Consider the following 19703-nt stretch of genomic DNA (forward strand, 5'->3'; position numbering starts at 1 on the left):
TTTCTTTTTTCAGGTCAAAGAATTATTTGACTTCAGCCAACATTAAATGACACTACATCACAAGTATATATAAATTAACAACTAATACATTTATAATACATGCAAATGCTGTGAGGAAGGCTAAAGATTGAATAGGTAGTAACTTATAAGAAGAGTGCTCGCCATAGTGGGAAATAGTTGAATAACACTATTCACAAATGAACTAACAGTACTCTTTTAAATTTCCTGAAGTGTTTTAAATACTTGTGTAACCCTAATACTACCACTACTACTGCTAATAATAATAATACACATACCAGATGAGTCCTCTAGATGCTAGAAGCCAAAGCTCTGTACATTGCTTGGTTCAATCTATGCTGCAGTATATAAACTACAATCAAATTTTCAAATTATCAATGCAATCCAAATCAAACAGAAAACTTGTCTGCACTTTCTGTTTCGTTCGATTTGCGTTGAACAGACTATATATAATCAATGCAATGCAATTCAAAAAGTTTTTATTTTCACTACAGTACCGGCATGTCGGCAACACAGCAAAACAATTCCACGCTCTGCGTTGACTTCGTCTAAGATCTGACTGTTTCTTCAGCTGGGGGTGTAACATCACTTTCATTTCATTGAATTGTGAATTTAATCTGCCCCCTTGAGCCTTTTTAAACATGAATGAAACTGTCCCAATGGACTGCTTTGATTTGACGCATTAATACCTTTCCATGTACCGCAGTAGCGCAATCTATTGTATGAATATTAAATGGGAGGCCGTTGCAGTGCCCCTTGAGGCTGCTAAGTGAGAACCCATACATTACAAGGCATCGGTCCTGTGTCATATTAGAGCTGCGCAATTTTAAAGAGCATCGTTCTAGCACGTTTTTTCACACTTGATTGATTGCAAAAATAACTATGGATAAAGGTCAAGTAACTGGGTTTTTCTATTTTAGTTTTTAAAAATGTACTCAGGAATGAAAGTCTGCTGAGTCAACCTAGCATGAAATTGTTATGCAGTTACGAGTCTTTTAGGACAGCTAAACATCAATTTAATTCCTGGGCAAACTGCCATTGTTGGTAATTTTTTTGTTAACTTCCACTTGTGCAAAGTTATTGATGCCAGAAATGACATACAGATCAGTCCACGCACTCAACTGCAGATTGACAGATGATTTATCCTAAATAACCTACCACAAAACAAACTAATCTATCTCAGCTATTTACTTATCTTTAGCCACAATTTGGGTAAAATTGAAAATAACCTTCATAATTTGTTTCTTAATGTGGCCTGCTCAGTCAACCATGGTCTATAAACAAAAAAGCGGGAATTCCATTATAAAGTGATACATTTGAATATGATACCCAATCATAAAGGCATTGATACTAATCTCTAACTTTCTATGGAGCTTGATCGTTTGCTGCCTTAGGGTTATGACTGACCACTGTTTACATTTTATAATATTGCATTTCTGGGGTTTGCGGGGGTAGGGAATTGTACCATGCAAAAATACCCGTCATGAACTGTACCCTTTACAGTTACTGAGCTGATGTGTTGTTAAGATCCTGGGGCCAAATTTTTACTGTGCTGTAATGATAGGTCATGACATTTAATTTTGTAAGGTCAAAATATGATCCTACTTTCTGTAATTAAACCATTTCATATTTTTCTTTTACTAGAATAACATTCGTTTTTATATTGCATGTCCCTTTAACTTAAATGAAGGATCTTTTCAAAACAACTTTATGAGGGAAAAGTGGAAAACCAAGCCACTGTTCCCCCTTAAAACTGTGGTTTGGCCCCCAGTAAATCTAACCTGTGATTACTCTTCCCCTAAACTGAACAAATACTTAACAAATTAATAATTCAACCACACGCATGGAAAAATGTGTAAATTACTCATATAATTATGTGTCAATAATACAGTCAAACAGCCAACTGTTTAGCTTTGATTCTAGTGGGAGTTTCACGTGATGCTCTGCGCCACCTGGTGGCTATAAACTATAATTGTGAAACTCATTTTCAAAGATGAATAGTTATTTCGTAATCAAATTACAATCAAAATCACACAATGGCAACAATTCAAAGGATCTTAGGGCTAGTGGGTCTATGTACCAGTATTAGATATAGGACTCCCCCTGCTTTTTTATTTATGTACGTTTCAAAAGGCAGCAGTATTTAGATACAGTATGTCTCTTTGTAGATCAATAAAATACACCGATTAATATTTGAGTGAGACTCTGCTAAATATAATCAATTTTTATTTGTGACGGCTTGAGGCAGTGTTATCAACGGGGTGTCCTTTCAATTGACTGCAGTGAAAAAGGAACAATCTCCACGATTAGCCCTGCAATTTAAGATCCCAGCTTGACCAGTTGTGTTAGTACAGGAACTATTGATCCTAACAGACAGAAGGTCAACAGTTGACAGGTCTGGTTTGCTGAGCGCTGGATCATCACATGTTATTCTTACATATCAATTTTAAAATGACTTGGCTTGAAGCATTTGATTTGATTTGAAAATATTTTTTTTAATGTAAAACAGTTAATTTGGGTTTTCAAGGAGATTTGAAACCAGTGCACTCACATACCGAGAGTCCCTTTTTTTTTTTTTTTTTTTAATAAGGACCCCTATAAAGTACATTCGGGTTACATCCTATTTAGCATACACAGACCAAGATCAAGTTTACATGCAACAAGAAAGTGTATCAATTTTGTGCCTTGCTTCTGTCTGTATAAACTTGTGTGTATAAAATGTTCTTCCGGTGTGCATACTTGCAACTTACTGTTCCTTTCTGCGTGAATTCCGTCTGCATCACATGCTTCTGGGATTTCTGGAACATAAAAATAAATAAATGAACAAAATACAATTAGCCACTGAAACCCTTAACTGTTAATCTTATGTGTCCTTTTCCATTAACGTGCTGGTTTTAAGATAACTGTGTAAAACAGACACAGTGCCACCCACAGATGTAATAAGAAACTAGATGAGTCGGTTTTCATAACGCTGGCTCATCTGTACTGCTTGGGTTACAATTCACTGCTGCTTATCGTCTCCAAGCGCCTAATAAAACAATGTTTCTCATCACACAACTTCCACTGCAGTATGAGTCTAACACTGCCGTCACAATTAAGAGTTGTGAAAGAGTGCTGTGTCAAAGCTTTCTTTGACCTCCATGCTGAAAGTGGCAAGAACATCTTGCACTGCTATCCTTATAGCTCACAGACAGTGCCATCTGCACATGCAAGCAGTCTGGGATGGGGACGTGGTTATTTTATTTACAGTAGACTTTTTGTGGCGAGGCTGTTTTCTTGAGGTGGTGATGCAGTGATGCTGGGTGGCAAGTTGGCGTTGTTTTCGGTTAACTACCGTTCCCCAGTTAGTGGAGTCGTGCTGCTTAGAGCTGAAGGATTAGGCCCAGAGCAGCAGTGCTTGATGTATTCAGTGCCCAAAGTAGGGCTTATGGGTCAACTGATTAACCTGATATGGCTGTCTGGCTGTGAGTTCTTGCCATCTCCTTCATGTCACACTCCAGTTTTTGATATATTTTAATTAAGTCAACCTTGCTTATTTCATCCAGTCTGGCAACGAGGAAGATTGGCCATCAATTTCACTTTCCCATGGGCCACTAGATTTCATAGGTGTAGGAACCACGCGGGCCAAGGGAGCCCCACCAATGTTTTGTATTTAAACAGATAACTGACAATTTGTGCCTGACAGATATTGCCAGTATGTTTGTCAGTGTCAATGAGAGAAGACGCAACTTTTTTGGTTCATTTTGATTTTTTTTCTTCATAATTTTGAAATCCCCCACCCCCATGTCAAACATCTTCCTATGCCTATGGATTTTAATTTTAGAAGGGAAAAAAAGGAAAAAACTGTGTTTCATAGTACACGATCTATCCATGTTTTTTTATTTTTTTATTTTATTTAAGTGTACAGACAATTTTTGATATTGGCTGCATCATTAATCTCATAATAAACAACCCAGAACCGGCAATGGCAACAAATTATATAAATAATAATAATAATAATAATAATAATAATAATAATAATAATAATAATAATTTAATAGCCTACCACTGTTTAATATAATTAAATATCTTGTAATCTACTTCAAAGAAAGTAATTTAGAGAGCTAACATATCAGGATAATTGAACCCATACCGTGATTAGTCTTTTAACGTCATATTTAAATTTACTTTGTAATGGAAAACTTCAAAGAAACAGGCCCGAAGGGTAAGAAGTGAACAAGCACTAACTCCTCACTTCAATACATGAGCTACTTCTGCTGGCACGAGGAATTATGTCGTTGTAAAGTAACAAACTAAGGAATTTAAATATATTCTCATAACCGCATTGGTATTTAAACAGCTCCCTATGGTTGTGTGCTCTTTTATTATAATCAACGAGTTATCGCGAATTTTTTAATCATGTTATCCCCCGTGCATCACTCGCCGCATTGTGTGTTTTAAACAAGCCCCCAAGAAACTGATAAACTATTTATTTGCAACTCAGTCACATGGAAATTGCACCGCTTTTACTTTGAGTACGGTATGGTAGTGTTACTTGAACATGACTTTCGAGTATAGCACACTCAAAACCAAAGTTATAGAACGGAAATACCCAACTGAGGATGTGATCAATACTTGTGCTTCACAGCATGCACGTTTGTACTTCAGCAAGAAAGCATACGGACTTCGGGTTGTGTTTTATGTTCCAGGGTATTACCCACCAGGTAAAAGAATAATAATATTTGTTTGTTACGCGTTGTGTTAATAATTATCAACGCAGACAATAGTTGCAAGAGTTTATACAGTACAGTGTTGCAAATATTGAAAATAAATATAATTACAGCCAGTAATACATCAACCACGATTTTGAAATCACTTGCATTTTTTAAGTGTTGCTAATTCGTTTAATATGTGAAAGTAATAACTAAAATTGCATAAAGCAAACACGCACATCAAAACAAACAAAATATCTAAGTACCCTACCTAACATACCGTACATGTAAAATACGCACAGACATACTTTTGCAGAATGCTACAGAGTTAATCACCATAAATTAAATGGTAAGAAGCAGGATAGGGTTATGCCATGAAAAGGAAACACACGCTATTAAAAAAAAAAAAAGAATAAAAAAAGAAAAGCTGGTTCATTTAACCCTCTAGGGTTAAATTTTTAAACATACCTGCATCCCTTTCCTGAAAGCTAAAAAGAAAGGCTTACTAAGTAACACCTGCCAAAGCCGTAACTTCCCGTGGTATGATTGGTGACCTTCTCATACCCCCATTTCAATCTTCTACTTTATTGCAACTGCTTACTGTCACTCTGTATCCATGTCCCGCCCCTGCTATTCCATATATGGTAAGTGCAGCTTCGGCTCGCAGCTGCATCTGGCCGTCTCCACATTGATATTAGCTGTACACAAGAGGAACAGCGATGAGCAGCGGTTTGAAAACCTTTCAAATTAACAATGGAGCTTTTTAAAACGTTATCCTTGGTCCTGTGGATTTTACTTTTGAAAATAAAGCAAGATTGCACCGCCGAGGAAGGTAGGTTCATATTTTAATCACATATTTCATATTTTAATCACTTTTACTGTATATATATATATATATATATATATATATATATATATATATATATATATATATATATATAAAATGTGCAACGACATGCAGGTGCATGCAAAAAAAAAAAAAAAAAAGTTTAAATACTATTGCAAATTAGGGGATCTTATGGAAGACTGTGGTTTTAGAATTGCATACTTCAAAAGGGCTTCAGCACATGACTTGAAGATTTAGCTAGGTAGATATGAATGACACATTTAATAAGAATACGTTGTAGAAGCAGTTTTTCCACCGTACTGATGACTGGAGGGACGGGGGGTGAGGGGGGGATGTAGATAGACGGGATAGACACAGTATTCTAGGTTTCGTGCTTGACAAATCTCATTATGTACAGTCTACATATGTCTTACCTGTGATCGTTTCACGAGACAATATGTTTAGTGCGTTAGACATGCATACAAATGAAATACCTAGCCACAGCACCGGATTTACAAGGTTCTACAGTAGTAGGTTGATAGTATTTCACACAGAATATATATAGTTACGAAAAGTTAGGCGAACAAAAAGTTTTATGGTTAAAAGAACACATGTTTGGCTTTTTTGTTTATTTTTAAAAGATGCATATATCATATTTTAAACAACAGGTACTTTAATAATTTGAGAAATACACTATTTACTTTGCAGATACATTGTTAAAAAGGTATCGTTTGCAAGGGTCGCTATATTTTTGAATGCGCTCTCCTGAGCGATACACAGTTACGAATAGCATACTGTAGTTACCGACTAGCACTTCTGTCCGTATTTCTTAACATAAATAAATACATACATATATGCGGTATTAATAAAAATCACATTAAAATGTATCCGATAGCGGGTGCTTGTAAAGAGGTACGGTTCCAGGTACCTTTTCGATGTTATGAAAGATATTCCGCCCAAATGAATACAGAAATACATAAATCTGGGATATGGGAGTCTTAATCTTTCAGTCATATCAATTGATTTACAGTAAAATAGATTTCAAAGTAAGCACATCCTTATACGTTTAGTCCTATATATTTTCCATGCATTCCCATGTCGGTTTATAATAAATTAAACAAACTTTCTCAGGGTTGTATTCATAAGCGTTTTTTTTTTGTTTGTTTGTTTTTGTTTTTTGTTTATTAATAATACTCTATATTTGTTATTGTCGAAACTTGGCTAAGTACTTTATTGAAATGCTTGATTGATTTCACCAGGAGAACATTGGGAATGAGAATATATATATATATATATAATATGCTGAACAGCGTTTTCTGAGTGTATTATTTGACCACTTTTACTGTTAAGGGCATCATTAGTGAGTCATGAAACCCTACTGTATTTAAAGCTTTTAAGTAGCTTTTTCTGAGCCTCCATAGGGGGTACATTTACATAACTCCGCGGCATACTGTATGCATAACCTTCACAACTCTAAACAACACATCCTCCTAGAAGACAAGCCAAACCAATGTTTTATATATATATATATATATATATATATATATATATATATATATATATATATATATATATATATATGTTTCTACTAATAGAACACACGACTTGGGTTAAATGTAGGGGACACATCATCCTGACTTAGCTTCAAAATGAACACTTTTCAGGGAATTTATAGATTTTTTTTTTTTCAATGGCAAATAAGGAGGCTACTGTGTGAAATATAATTGCTATAGTGCTATAGTAGTAAAGTACAGATTAAGTGTGTGTCTGTGGACTACTATGCTGTTTTTGTTCCTTTTCAATGTGGTGTAGTTTATTGTGCTCTCCTGAAACTGGTATTAAATAGCTGATATCAGTCTCAAACCAAACCACCTCAGACTGGAGTGAGACAGGGTTAGCGATGCACAGATAACCTTGTGTTGGAGTGAATAGTGGACGCAAATACAATCCATAGATATGACTTCCTAGACATGTAAAAGAAAAAGGAAAATAAAAAAAAACCTGGATCTGATTTGTGCCTGCTGCCTTTTTAGGACTAGAATGGAATGATTTTGTAGAACATTCTAAAGGTCACCAAGTAATGAAGCTGATCATACTGTAAGTAATGCAATCACATATCACAGCTTGCCTCATTAACATGACAGGGGTTCTTCTTTAAGCATTTGAAATGTCATATTTGCATGTGCTTTTAACATGTGTGTTTTGTTTCACTGACGTATGGTATATAGTACAGTATGGCTGCATACAGAACATAACTAAGTGTATGCCCAGCGTATATCTAGATGAGGGAATACAAGACATGGCAGGATCCACACACATTTTAATGCTATTCAATGAATGGATTGGATCTTTAGATAATGACAGTTGTGATAAATAAAACAAGACAAAGACATGAGTCACCACTAACTCACAACAGGTGACAACATTGATCAAAACCTTTTAATGGTTTCCATTGACAATAAGATATCCCATATCCTTAACTGGATTGGTACTGTTCAACATCAGAGTGTGTGAGTTTCAATCCTGTGAAACTGATGACTTCCCAGTGTAAATAATGGATACCGGTGTTAGGAAGATTTTTTTTTAGCAATGCTGTATAATGTTATGAGTAATACCAGAAGGATAATATTAACACATTAGAATTGATACCTCCATAGAACACTGGTTTCTTGCCCTTCAGAAGTATGATGTGGTTGATTTTAACGAGTGCAGAAATGACAGAGATGTTTACACACAAGGTAAGAATTAAGAGACCGAAATGCACTCAGTTAAGATGTTAAACATATTTCATACTGTAGTCTGATTTGAAGGCTGACACTGGGTTGTATTTATTCCTGGGACTAGCAAGAAATCTCCATTTTAGTGAACTGCAAACAGTTACAATTTTCAGTGTATTGATTGCTGCAATTGATCTCACAACTTTTGACGACTCGCCCACATATCGGTTGGTATCTGACTGCTCTACGAAGCAGCCTGCAAAGTCAGACGAGTTATGTTCAAGTCAGGATTGAGGTAAGGTTTTTGGGGTAGCTTGGCTTCTGGATATACTCATGATATTGTAAAAGGCTGCTTTAGAAACTTGCTGAAGGGAAAAGTTTCTGAAAGGAAGGGAACATTGATGAATTACATGTAATCTGTCATTCTAAGTTAAAACTATAGCAGCGTTATCAGAACTTCTTGATGTGTTCTTTGTACACATCAAATGAATGCCCAGTGAATTTTATAGGCTACTGTCAATTTTAAATATACATATAATAGTTTGCAGTGTATGCATGGCTGCAAGAAAAACACGTAGGTTTTTCTAAAATAGTCCAATTGTTTTCTGTTGGTATGATAACCTTAGTGTAGCACATTTTGCACATACGGTACCTCCATTTTCCCCAAGAATACCGAAATAGATACTGAACTTGCAGCGTTTCTTTTTTGTTAAGCTGTTTTGAAAGAGAGTGCTCACTGCTTCTTTCAGTCACTGCCTTTTCTCAACGAAATCTGGCAAAAGCCTCACAAGCACTGGGTCATCGTTAGGGCGGAAGTGGGGGCTGCTCTAACACAAACGTACTAATGAAATATTACTAGAACAGATGGAATACTTGGAATTACTTGTGGGATAATTAAACAAAAAATAGCAAAACATTTAGCTGTCATTAAAAATCATCATAATGAATACAATATCGTACATTTCTCGGTAATTATTTATATAATGCACATTTTTTTATCGTGGCTTCTGTTCGATATGTTATTGTAAATAGTCCCAATCCTAACCAACACTGTGAAAAAGACTTGGAAAATACTTTGGAAAATACAAACCACAACTAGAAAGCTATCTGTCACCAAGTCATATTTCTTCATTTTAACTTAAGTAACAAAGACACCTATGTGTAAGCATCTCCTGGTACTTACATCTTTCAAATCTCATCTCAGATCTAGCGTTCTCAGTCCCAGTGAGTATCTCGTTGTGTGGACATACTTGAGTGAGCCTCTGACAGCCTCATCTGGCTGCAATGTATGTCATTTCAAACATGCCCTTCGCCAGCTTTCGTCACTAGGACTGAACACATGTTAACACTGTTAACTCATAAAGCTTTCGTTTGCCACTCAGTGGCCTGTAAGTCTGTAAGCATACAATGTAGTACAACTGGTACTAGTAGTACTAGAGTATACTAAAGCACTTCATTCAAGTCAATAGTCTTGGAGCAGATTCCAGAAAAGGTGTGTATATATTCTGATACATAAAATATAACTACATGGCTGCTTACAGCTCATAATGGTTCTTGAATATGGAATGCATTATATTTCTTAAGACTACACGTTCCCTTTGTCATTTTAAGTTTGGCCTTCTATTGTAATTTTAGGTCCTTTTATCTTCATATTAGCCCATTAGGTCATTTTATCTTTGTATTAGCCCATTTTGTGTATTGTGATCTACATTGTACTGCAGATATACATTGTTTTGTGACTGCAGTGTGTTGCTATCTCTATAGGGTGATATGAGTGAGCTCACAATACTGCTACCTCTGCTATCCCTGCTGCCAATTTACAAAAGACAAATACCTGATAAATAAGAGTATTTACTGCTACACCAGAATTACAAATTACATTTCTGAAGTCCAGAAATTCAATACATCACTATCAACAACTTTTTAAAACCAACAAGTCTCCACCGAATCATAGCCTAGATATTGAACGCAGCTTATAAGCACCAATCCATTCTGGGTTCTTTAGTGTTTATAGGTTTCAATGGACGGGTTGCCCAGTGACCCAGCAAATTACCTGCCCTTAAATAAGCTCTCATGCAGATCACAGAATCATATAATTAACAGATTATGTACAGCCCTATGGATACTGTACCAGCATTCCCCCATGCTTTGATTTCTATTGATTCTGTCAGTTTCTACAAATTACAGTGGGAGTGCGGTTGAATCTGCTATACTGAGTTGGAAAAATAAAATACTTAAGAAACAGCACTTTGTGTTGGCTTTCTTGAAAAAGTGTAATATGACTGCATGTACAATCAAGCTGTGGTTACATGAAATAGAAACTTAGGTGGTCAGGACATTGAAAAATGAATTGTCAGCAATGGTCATACACCAGGGTTCCATTGTTTGGCTCTGAGTGCGAATTTACATTACAAAAAAAAAAGTATTCCAAATATAACTATATATTGTACAAAAAAAGATTAATGTTTCTGAATGATGCGCGCAAATATTTTTTTGAATTTCAAATAAACTTTAAAATAAATCATAATGGAGATGCAACTGGAATTATCTTGGAACAAATATATCTACAGTAAAAGACAAAGCAAACTAATTCTATTGATTGCTTCAATACTTTTTTTTCTGGATCCCATCTGTTCTTTTTCTAATGCAGAGTGAATCACACCCCACAGGTAATTCTCATACTTAATTGATGTTCGGTGGATCAAGCAGAAGGAGCAGTCACCATAACACCATTCTTAATCATCTCCATCACAAACTGGAATACAGCACTTATCTCCACACATTCGAGGCTCACAAAGCACTCGGGGTGATTTAATGCCTTTCAAAAGAAATCATTAGGCTGAATGAAAACTTTGGAGTTCATGACTGACTTTAACCCGTTTGGGAAAATGGTTCATTTTGTAGACGGTTAATATTTTTTGTTAAAGTAATTGCTTCCATTTCTGCAAGGTTAAAGATTATGTTCTGTTGATCAATATGGCAAATATAGTTACATTTATGAGTGATGCCTTGAAGCTGGTGCAGTATTGGTAACCCGAGCTGAAGATTATTATTATTATTATTATTATTTATTAGCAGACGCCCTTATCCAGGGTGACTTACAATTGTTACAAGATATCACATTATACATTATTTCACATTATACAGATATCACATTATTTTTTACATACAGTTACCCATTATACAGTTGGGTTTTTACTGGAGCAATCTAGGTAAAATACCTTGCTCAAAGGTACAGCAGCAGTGTCCCCCACCTGGGATTGAACCCACGACCCTCCAGTCAAGAGTCCACAGCCCTAACCACTACTCCACACTGCTGCCAAGATCACTTTTGGCCCTTGGGCAAATGTGTTAAGTCCATTGAAGAGGCTTCTGGACAGGGTGAATGCACACGCTCTACGCTCCTGGCTTAATGGGTGTGCACTTAGAGTGGAATGGGGAAGCAGCAGTAATAACATTGTGTAAGTAACTTGAACTCTGCAACTATTTAAGAGCTGAAAACAATTAAAAAAGGTCTAATTAAGCAAATTACCTTGTAAATTAAGGGTCTAGTTAAGTAATTGAGAGCTCAGTTGGAATGAAAACCAGCTGACACAGTGGGTCTCCCCAGCCCGGGGTTGAAAACCTTTGAGTTGGAGGACAGATCTCAAACCCTAGTGCACTAGAGCGGCCATTTTGAAAAGAGCTTTGAAACAGACTTTGAAGTTTATAAGTGTAAAAAGTTGTCAGGATGTTAACAATGAAAAGAGAAATTACAGGTACAATATTTAAACAGGTGTAGCATACATGGGGAAGTATAATGCTATATTTTTTCAGAATCCCGCTACTTCCTCTTTAAGACTTTAATGGCAATTAAAAGTAGACTTCTGTACATGATGAGAATAGAATATGACAGGATACTTCAAACTTGATACAAAATCAAACTGTAGTACAACAACAGTTATTGTATTACTTGTATTGTAACACTTGAAATGTATTTGCTTACGATTGTAAGTCGCCCTGGAAAAGGGCGTCTGCTAAGAAATAAATAAATAATAATAATAATAATAATAATAATAATAATAATAATAATAATAACCGCAGGTAATTGTCCACAGTGATTTTGAGAAAACCCTTTCATAATGTTTGCTTGTTGCTGAGGTTTATCTACTACTGCAGAGATCACTTTGGGTTCCTGATAACAGAACATTTCTGAGATACAGTATAACATTATTGCCAATGTCATGCTGTCTCTGAATAAAGCTGTATATTTAGGACATGAATACAGTCTGCCTGTTTTAGTCAGCTGCCTTGAGTCCCATGGAGCAGAGTCAGATTTTTTTTTTTTTAAAGCTATGTTACATTTTCTATCAGTGGAAATAGGGAATACAATTTCTTATAAGCCGAAGAAGCCTGGCTGGTTATTTCATTGATAGTGACACTCACTGACACAGACATGCATCTTACAAAATACACTACAGGTTGATCTTTAATATCTTTAAGATAGAGTCTCGCATGTACTGTACGCTTCGCATATTAAATAGCCACACACTTTCAGTCTGTGACAGGTTTTGCAGAGAGAGAAGTGAAAAAAACAACTTGTCTGCTTAAATGGTATCCTACAGGCATGCTGCAAGTCAATACTCAACAGAGTTAAAAACAAGTGGTCCTGAATCCATTATAACCATGTTAACTTTCCTATTTATGCAGTAGTTCATGTGTTTGTATCAGTCTGGGCAGGGCCATTTCTCATACCATAACGTTCACATAAACTGTAAAAAAAAAAAAAAAAAAAATCAAGAAATTGTGACCGAAGATGATAAGCTCCTGCACAATATCACACAATCTCCACTGAACATATTCTGACTTGGTTACTACCCAGTATTGATTTTTGAATTATATATATATCTTGCTCCAACAAACAATATATATCAAGAAATCCTTGATGGTTTCAGTTTGCTAGAATGAACTCTCTCTCAGTTCATTTCCCTGCAGACCTAAAAACAGCCTTCAGTTTGGCAGTCCAGTTGATCCTATTGCTGGGTTGCGTGTTGTGTATGTAAATAAAAGGTTTACTGCTGATTAAAAAAAAAGAGACAAATCCTTAAAGTTCTTTTTTGTGTGGATTATTAAGGCTTAACATAATTGGAAACCAATAACCTTTTAGCTGGTTGACTTGATGTTGATTGTTATCACTCTGTAAGCTCGTCTTTCTTACAGCCTTGTCAGACAGGGACGCTCTGTCCTCAGGCTGACCGTCTTTTTCTGGGATGAGGCTTGCTATTCCATGCTCATTTCAATTGCCTGTGTGGCGAATGGGTCTTCAGAGGTTGCCACAAGCTAAAACCTAAACCATGTAGGCTTTGCCACTTACAGTATGTGGAAATATGTTATCATTTGATTGTAATGTAGTTTTTCTTTACAGACATTTAATGATAAGCTGTGGGTGACACCTGCTAATATATACAGCAATGGTGTGACTGTCTGTACATACAGATACAGAACGGCTGCCACTAAAGTACAATACATTGTGTGCCGTCAACTATACATTTGTTGGTAAATTCAATATTCCTCCTTTTCTCCACTATTGAATAATATTGGTTTCTGTTCTTGCTACTTTAGTTATTTTCCGATAAAAAAAGAAACACTCACGAGAATTTGCATTATTTCTGTGTTATTCCTTACTCCCACAGGTGTGTTCTTTGTTTTTAGCAAATGTTGGTTCTATTTCAGATGAGTGATAATTGCACCGTAATTCCCCGACTCTGTTTAGAACTGTTGTACGCCACTGACAAATCCTGTTGACCATCACATACCCCCCCAAGGCTCTCAATGCAATAAGGCACAAAGCAAGACATCACACATTGAGTACTGGATCTACATATAATAGCCTGGACACCTCCACTATTGTACTGCTACAATATGGTTAATCTCACAAGGGGTAAAAACTAGCAAAACTGCATTACTTTCTAGTATAGCTACCAGCATCTGTTAGGACCATGCAGCAATTGAAATGTATAACTTCATCGGAGCTATAAATTATATTCAGTTTTAGTTTGCTGTGTCAGCTATTCTTGAAACAACTGTACTTTTTTTAATAAGCAGAGACATATTCCTGATAAAAAGTGAACTCAGAAACCTTAATTAGGGCTGTAGAATATATAGGTACAGGTAAGACAGAAGATTTCTGGTTCCTGCTTTCATGGCCAGGTTTGAGTGTGAAAAACTAGTGAAGTATCCACATGGTACACACATACAGTATATAAGGCAGGTTAAAAAAAGGGGACAATATTTCAGCAGGTATAAGTCAATTAAGAACAGATAACTTAAACAAATTAAAACCAACTAATGCTAACACAGTAATCAATAAGGCAATGCGATCTGTGCAACTCGACTTCAAAACGTATGGATTATATTACAGTGTATTACCACTGCAATATAAATATACATTTATTTAAAGAAAAGATGACGTCTCAATCCCCAAACTTTTAAAAGAGAATAGAAGCACTGACAGTAATATGCAAATGAAGCTGATGTTTCACAAAGACATTTGGTGCCTTAAAAAACCTTTGTGTTACAGGCGTTACTTTCAAAATGAGACGACACATCACGCCATTATTACTCCAACACAGTCATTAGTCCTGGAAGTTTTGAGAATGCATTTTGAGATTTTTGAAATGCACAACTGACAGCCAGCAATGGTAATAATGGGGCACTCTATGATTTCACCTACAGAAATGTAAGAGGCCTGGAGGGAGAACTGTTGGCTGTAGTGAGACTTTAAACAGCTCTCATTTCTGAACAAGGTCCTTTTCTTTCATTTCCAAAGCAGGTGTAATTTATAAACATTATCAACTCTGTAGCATGTTTTGTGAACACTAAGAGATTTTGTTGTATTAAAGCTATTTTACCACCAAGCAGTTCTCTTGGAATAGCTAGATAAATGTATCTCTACTAATTTGTTTAACCCCTGTCTTTCAAAAGCCCCTTTACCCAACAAGATTTCCGTTGTGTATGTGTTTTGGAAGGTTTTAAAATGTATTTAATAGGTCACACCTGAGGAAATCTGTTGTTTTATAGGTTTAGGGGGAGAAGTCTGGATATAGGGGTACAGCTCCCCCGATACCGGACCTTTTAAAGTTGCCATTTTTATACAAATGGCAGGGCTGAGTTGTCAGTGTTTTGATCTCTTGTTTGTTGAGATTCTTATTTCACTGTACCTTGTTGTAAAGCAGGGCTAACTGGAGGACGTCTCGGAGAGTAATGAGGTGAGCTGCTTCGCCTCCACTGAAGTTCACCTTAATGCATTTTAAATGTTATTACTTGGGGTCAAATTTGCTGCGTGTTTAGCATCAGTCATAATTACCAATATTGACAATAGCATACAATAAAAAAATAAAACACAGTAGAGAGCTATATTACAAAGTGTCCTTTAAGGTACAGTGTGAAAGAGTATGTATTGAAATTAATAATATATACATACAGCTAGGGCCAAAAGTTTTGCATCACCTACAATTTTAGGATTGAGACAATAAAAAATAAAAAAAACTCTATGAACATAATTTAGATCTTTTATTTAACATAGTGTAATCAATGAACCCACGAAATGATATTTTGCGAAAGTGTACCGGAAGCCATAATAGTTGTACAGCATTTCATGTTAGTATCAAAATGTCACATTTTTAAATTATTTTCAGTTTTTCGTTAAGTATATGGAAAACTACAAAGCGGTATGTAATTCAATATGTTAACGTAATATTATTCAGCAGGTTTCATTTAACTCTATGAAGCAAAATGAGTTAATTCTATATATATATGCTTATACAGTAGTGATTGTAGGATCAACCTTCATTTTCTGTACATGACATCACATCAAACCTAGTTCAAGTGTGCACATTTTCTGAAACTGTTCTGTTGGTCCAATACCTATACTTAATGTTCAGCATTATTGATTGATATGCTTATTACTTTGTACAGTTTCATCCTTCTACCTTTCTATCTTGGCAACCACATTGTCTGCTGTTACAGGACCTCCATACACGATCCTATAAAGGTTTTAGATTTACAGTGAAACTAGATCTACTATCCATGCAGGAGGAAGTAATCAGATTATTATGAAAATGGTGCAATGCTTAAGATTCAAAAGCTGTGTAAGAAGTAAATTGTTCATTCAGTAAAGACAAACAGAAATAAGATTGTTGTTTTAAACAGTTATGCTCAAATGCAAATGTATAATTGCCACTGTAAAATAAAACAAAGGGAGCTAATTAGAGCATTTAATTGAATCTACTCTATCTGACTGGAGTAATTTCATTTAACAACACATGCAAATATAAACAATACATTACTGATTTTTATATTTTAAACAGTTAAACAAAGGAAAGTTGTAATACATATTAACATATTCCCATACCGTTTCCGTACACTGTGAAATCTTTGATGCTCATGCCAGTATTTATATATTTAACAAGCCATTTTAGAATATACATAAAAAGAATTGCTGGCACACTAAATGTGACCATTTATCTCCATTGTATTCCATTAAGTTTCTTGAAATTCCTACACTGTAAAATGTCCTAGAAAATTATAACAAGAAGGTTTTTAACCCCCGAAGGAAGGTAGCTTCATATTTCCATGTGTCTCGACCATAAACCTGAGAAGTTTCTCAGAGTAAAGCATTGTAGGAATATTAATGAGAGAATAAGCACTGTTAACAAATGCTGATCACTTCAGCTCTCTAAGTTTTAATTGGATCGTTTCACAAAACTCCAGGGTAAAATGTCAAGGTCTTTTAAGCATAGTAACTGTATACTGTGGAGAAGTCAGTACAGACTCTTTGAATCCTAACTGGTCTGCTCCCATGGGATAATCTGCACCTGACTTTCAGTGACTGGAGACAATTAAACCTTTTTTTTATTGCTGAGATTAACATCTGCTTTAAAAGCTTGCCACTCTTTTAGAAGCCAGATGAGGTTACAGCCCCTTTAAGATGATTGTGCCGGTGTTCCAAAGAAGCACAACCTTGGATCAAAGCCCTGCAATGAAAAAGTAAAACTGACATTGGGATATTAATTCAACCTTGCATTGCAAAAGTATGTTACTTGCCCTACCTGTATAATGCTATAGTGATCATCATGTTGAAAATGTCTTTGGTGAAGGAAGATCATTCATTTAGGGTAAGATATCTCTGGGTTTAGTTTTTAGTTTAAAACTAAATTGAAATGTGTCCAGGTTTAAACTTTTAGTGTAATTTGGTTGTTTTCATTACAAATAAAGTGACAGCATTAATCAGGGACGGCCTAGAGCAGTTTATGTTTTCTTCTGCCCTATCGACGCTACCTAAATGATGCATGATAAACACGTACTGAAACCATGTGGTTGGCATTCATTTCATTCGCAATCACGTTTTCAATTTGTGATGATCGCTCCATTATTTACATTGTGTGAATACAGTATTAACATCCCCATAACCAGAAGTAATTGAATGGGTGCTGATGTACTTTAATGAATCTGATTAGTGGGCACATCTAGTACTGGGCTTTTGTACCATATGAAGGGGAGCACACCATTTCCCTATCAAGCATAGGGAGAGTGGAGTAGGCCATAAGTTTTTTTTTTTTTTTAAACTGTTGCACAATAAGGCAGTATAGCTTTTCATACTGCTTAATGTAGGATGCTCAATTCAGTGAGCAAAATTGTAAGGGGTACTTAAGCTGAAACCTGCCGACAGAAGGGGTACAGTTTGAAAAAAAGGTTGAAAACCTCTGGTCTAGTGGAATATGACTTCCCTTTACAAGAAGGAAAACATGTAAAGTGGCCACCTCCAGACACCAGCTGAAGTGCAGTTCTATCAGCAGGCAGTGATCTATAGCGCAGTTTGGAACCTTGTCAGCAGGGCATAGCGGGCCAGGGCTGTGAGACATGTTGTAGGGAATGATGCAGATAAAGACTGCTTGTCTGTTACGAGCCTGGTTTGAAATGTAACGATTCAGTCAAAAAACAGCTTGAGCATGACCTTCTCTGAAGATTTTCAAGGGTTCGACTGACAGAGCTTGAAGCTTTTAACGTTCGACAGCCGGTGATTAAAAGAGACAAAATAAAACATGACATTTAAGCATTAATTTATATGTTGTTTTTGTTTTTTAAAATAACTGCAAAGATAAAGTAATATTGAATTCTCTACACCAAGCATTGGCGTTCAATACGCTAAGCAACACGAGAGCAGTAATTGAATTTAATATGTGTACCAGTCAAACCAATATATAGGTTGTTATGGGTTACAAGTCCTTGAACATCAGTTGAGCTGTGCAGTGCTATAGCTGGAGCTGGACTTACTAGATATTCATTTGAAATGCCTTGTTCTACTTGTAACGCTGCAACATACTGTATATAAGCTTAGTAGTACTGAGTGCCTTAGTGATGGTGACAGTTATTTCGAGGGACAAACATCTTTATTTATTGTTTGCATTGTAATGGAAATCACAAATAATGTAGCTTTTCAGGAGTTACATCAACACGGATGAATAGAAGGAATTCGATTTTGTTCTCGAAATGCTAAAATCCACTGTTATTCTGTAATCTGCGTCTCCCAGCTGTAAAGATATAGTGAAATGAAGACGAGCTTGCAGGCTGAGTCCTGAGAAGCTGTATCAGCAGTGACTTGTGAATATCAGCATTGTGTCCCGCTCGCAAAGGAGGCTTGAGGCCTAGTGACCAGACACAGAGGTCACCTTGGCATGGAACACCTATGTTGTGGCTGGAAGGGGCACAAATCCTGTGTGCACAGTTTACATTATCATGAGTTGTCATCTGTAACCTTGCAAGGCACTTGTATTGCAAATACTTAAGGGAAATTGAGGCTTGTTAAGTAGGAGTTATAAATATTAATAATGACACACCATCACCCCCCACACACACACATTAAAAAGCCCAGTTATCCATTCACAGGTCATATTAGGAACTCGCACAATGTACAGTAGTTTCTTATGGGCAGCATGGGCCACTATTTAAACCTATATAATAAAGTTTTGGAGGTACAGTATTGGCAAAATAACAGAAGATAATTTAATGAGAATTTTACCTTTTGTCTTAAACACGTTTAGCTTTTAGATTGATTAATTGTTAATTGAAGGCTCATAAACCTCTGAAGAATTGCCTTTCCTTCCCACTCATAAAATCATCCATCAATCAATATATATAGAGAAATGCTTGAAAAAAAATCTTTACTGAACAGAAATGCTGTCTGGTACATTGGGCTAATACCAGGGGGGAAAATCTCAAAAAAAAACCCTGCAGGTACTCCTATGCGCAGCCGGATGTAAACATTAAAAATAAATACAATAAATACTTCAAAAATGTATAGATATCGATAGACAATATTTTTTTAATAGGAAACAAAAAAAAATCACCAAAATCACCAGATTCACCAAATATAACCAATTCACCATAAACAAAGAAGCTGACTTGTATCCT

General features: G+C 35.9%; 1 protein-coding gene and 1 long non-coding RNA gene across 4 annotated transcripts in view; one reads left to right on the forward strand and one right to left on the reverse strand.

The window, feature by feature from the left end:
- LOC131699732 (uncharacterized) overlaps positions 1-5247 on the reverse strand; it is a 38073-nt gene extending 32826 nt beyond the window's left edge. The window contains exons 1-2 of the long non-coding RNA XR_009308282.1: positions 5178-5247; positions 2769-2816 (exon numbers count right to left, since the gene is read on the reverse strand). This is a non-coding gene — a long non-coding RNA (uncharacterized LOC131699732). The remainder of the gene's footprint in view (positions 1-2768; positions 2817-5177) is intronic.
- Positions 5248-5398: 151 nt separating this feature from the next.
- LOC117413453 (ephrin type-A receptor 7-like) overlaps positions 5399-19703 on the forward strand; it is a 111369-nt gene continuing 97064 nt past the window's right edge. For all 3 annotated transcript variants that reach the window (XM_058997495.1, XM_058997493.1, XM_058997494.1), the window contains exon 1: positions 5399-5541. In XM_058997495.1, the coding sequence (XP_058853478.1) occupies positions 5463-5541 (79 nt within the window). In that variant the 5' untranslated portion in view covers positions 5399-5462. The remainder of the gene's footprint in view (positions 5542-19703) is intronic.

Source organism: Acipenser ruthenus, chromosome 23, assembly GCF_902713425.1.
Source record: "Acipenser ruthenus chromosome 23, fAciRut3.2 maternal haplotype, whole genome shotgun sequence".
Taxonomy (NCBI): Eukaryota; Metazoa; Chordata; class Actinopteri; order Acipenseriformes; family Acipenseridae; genus Acipenser; species Acipenser ruthenus.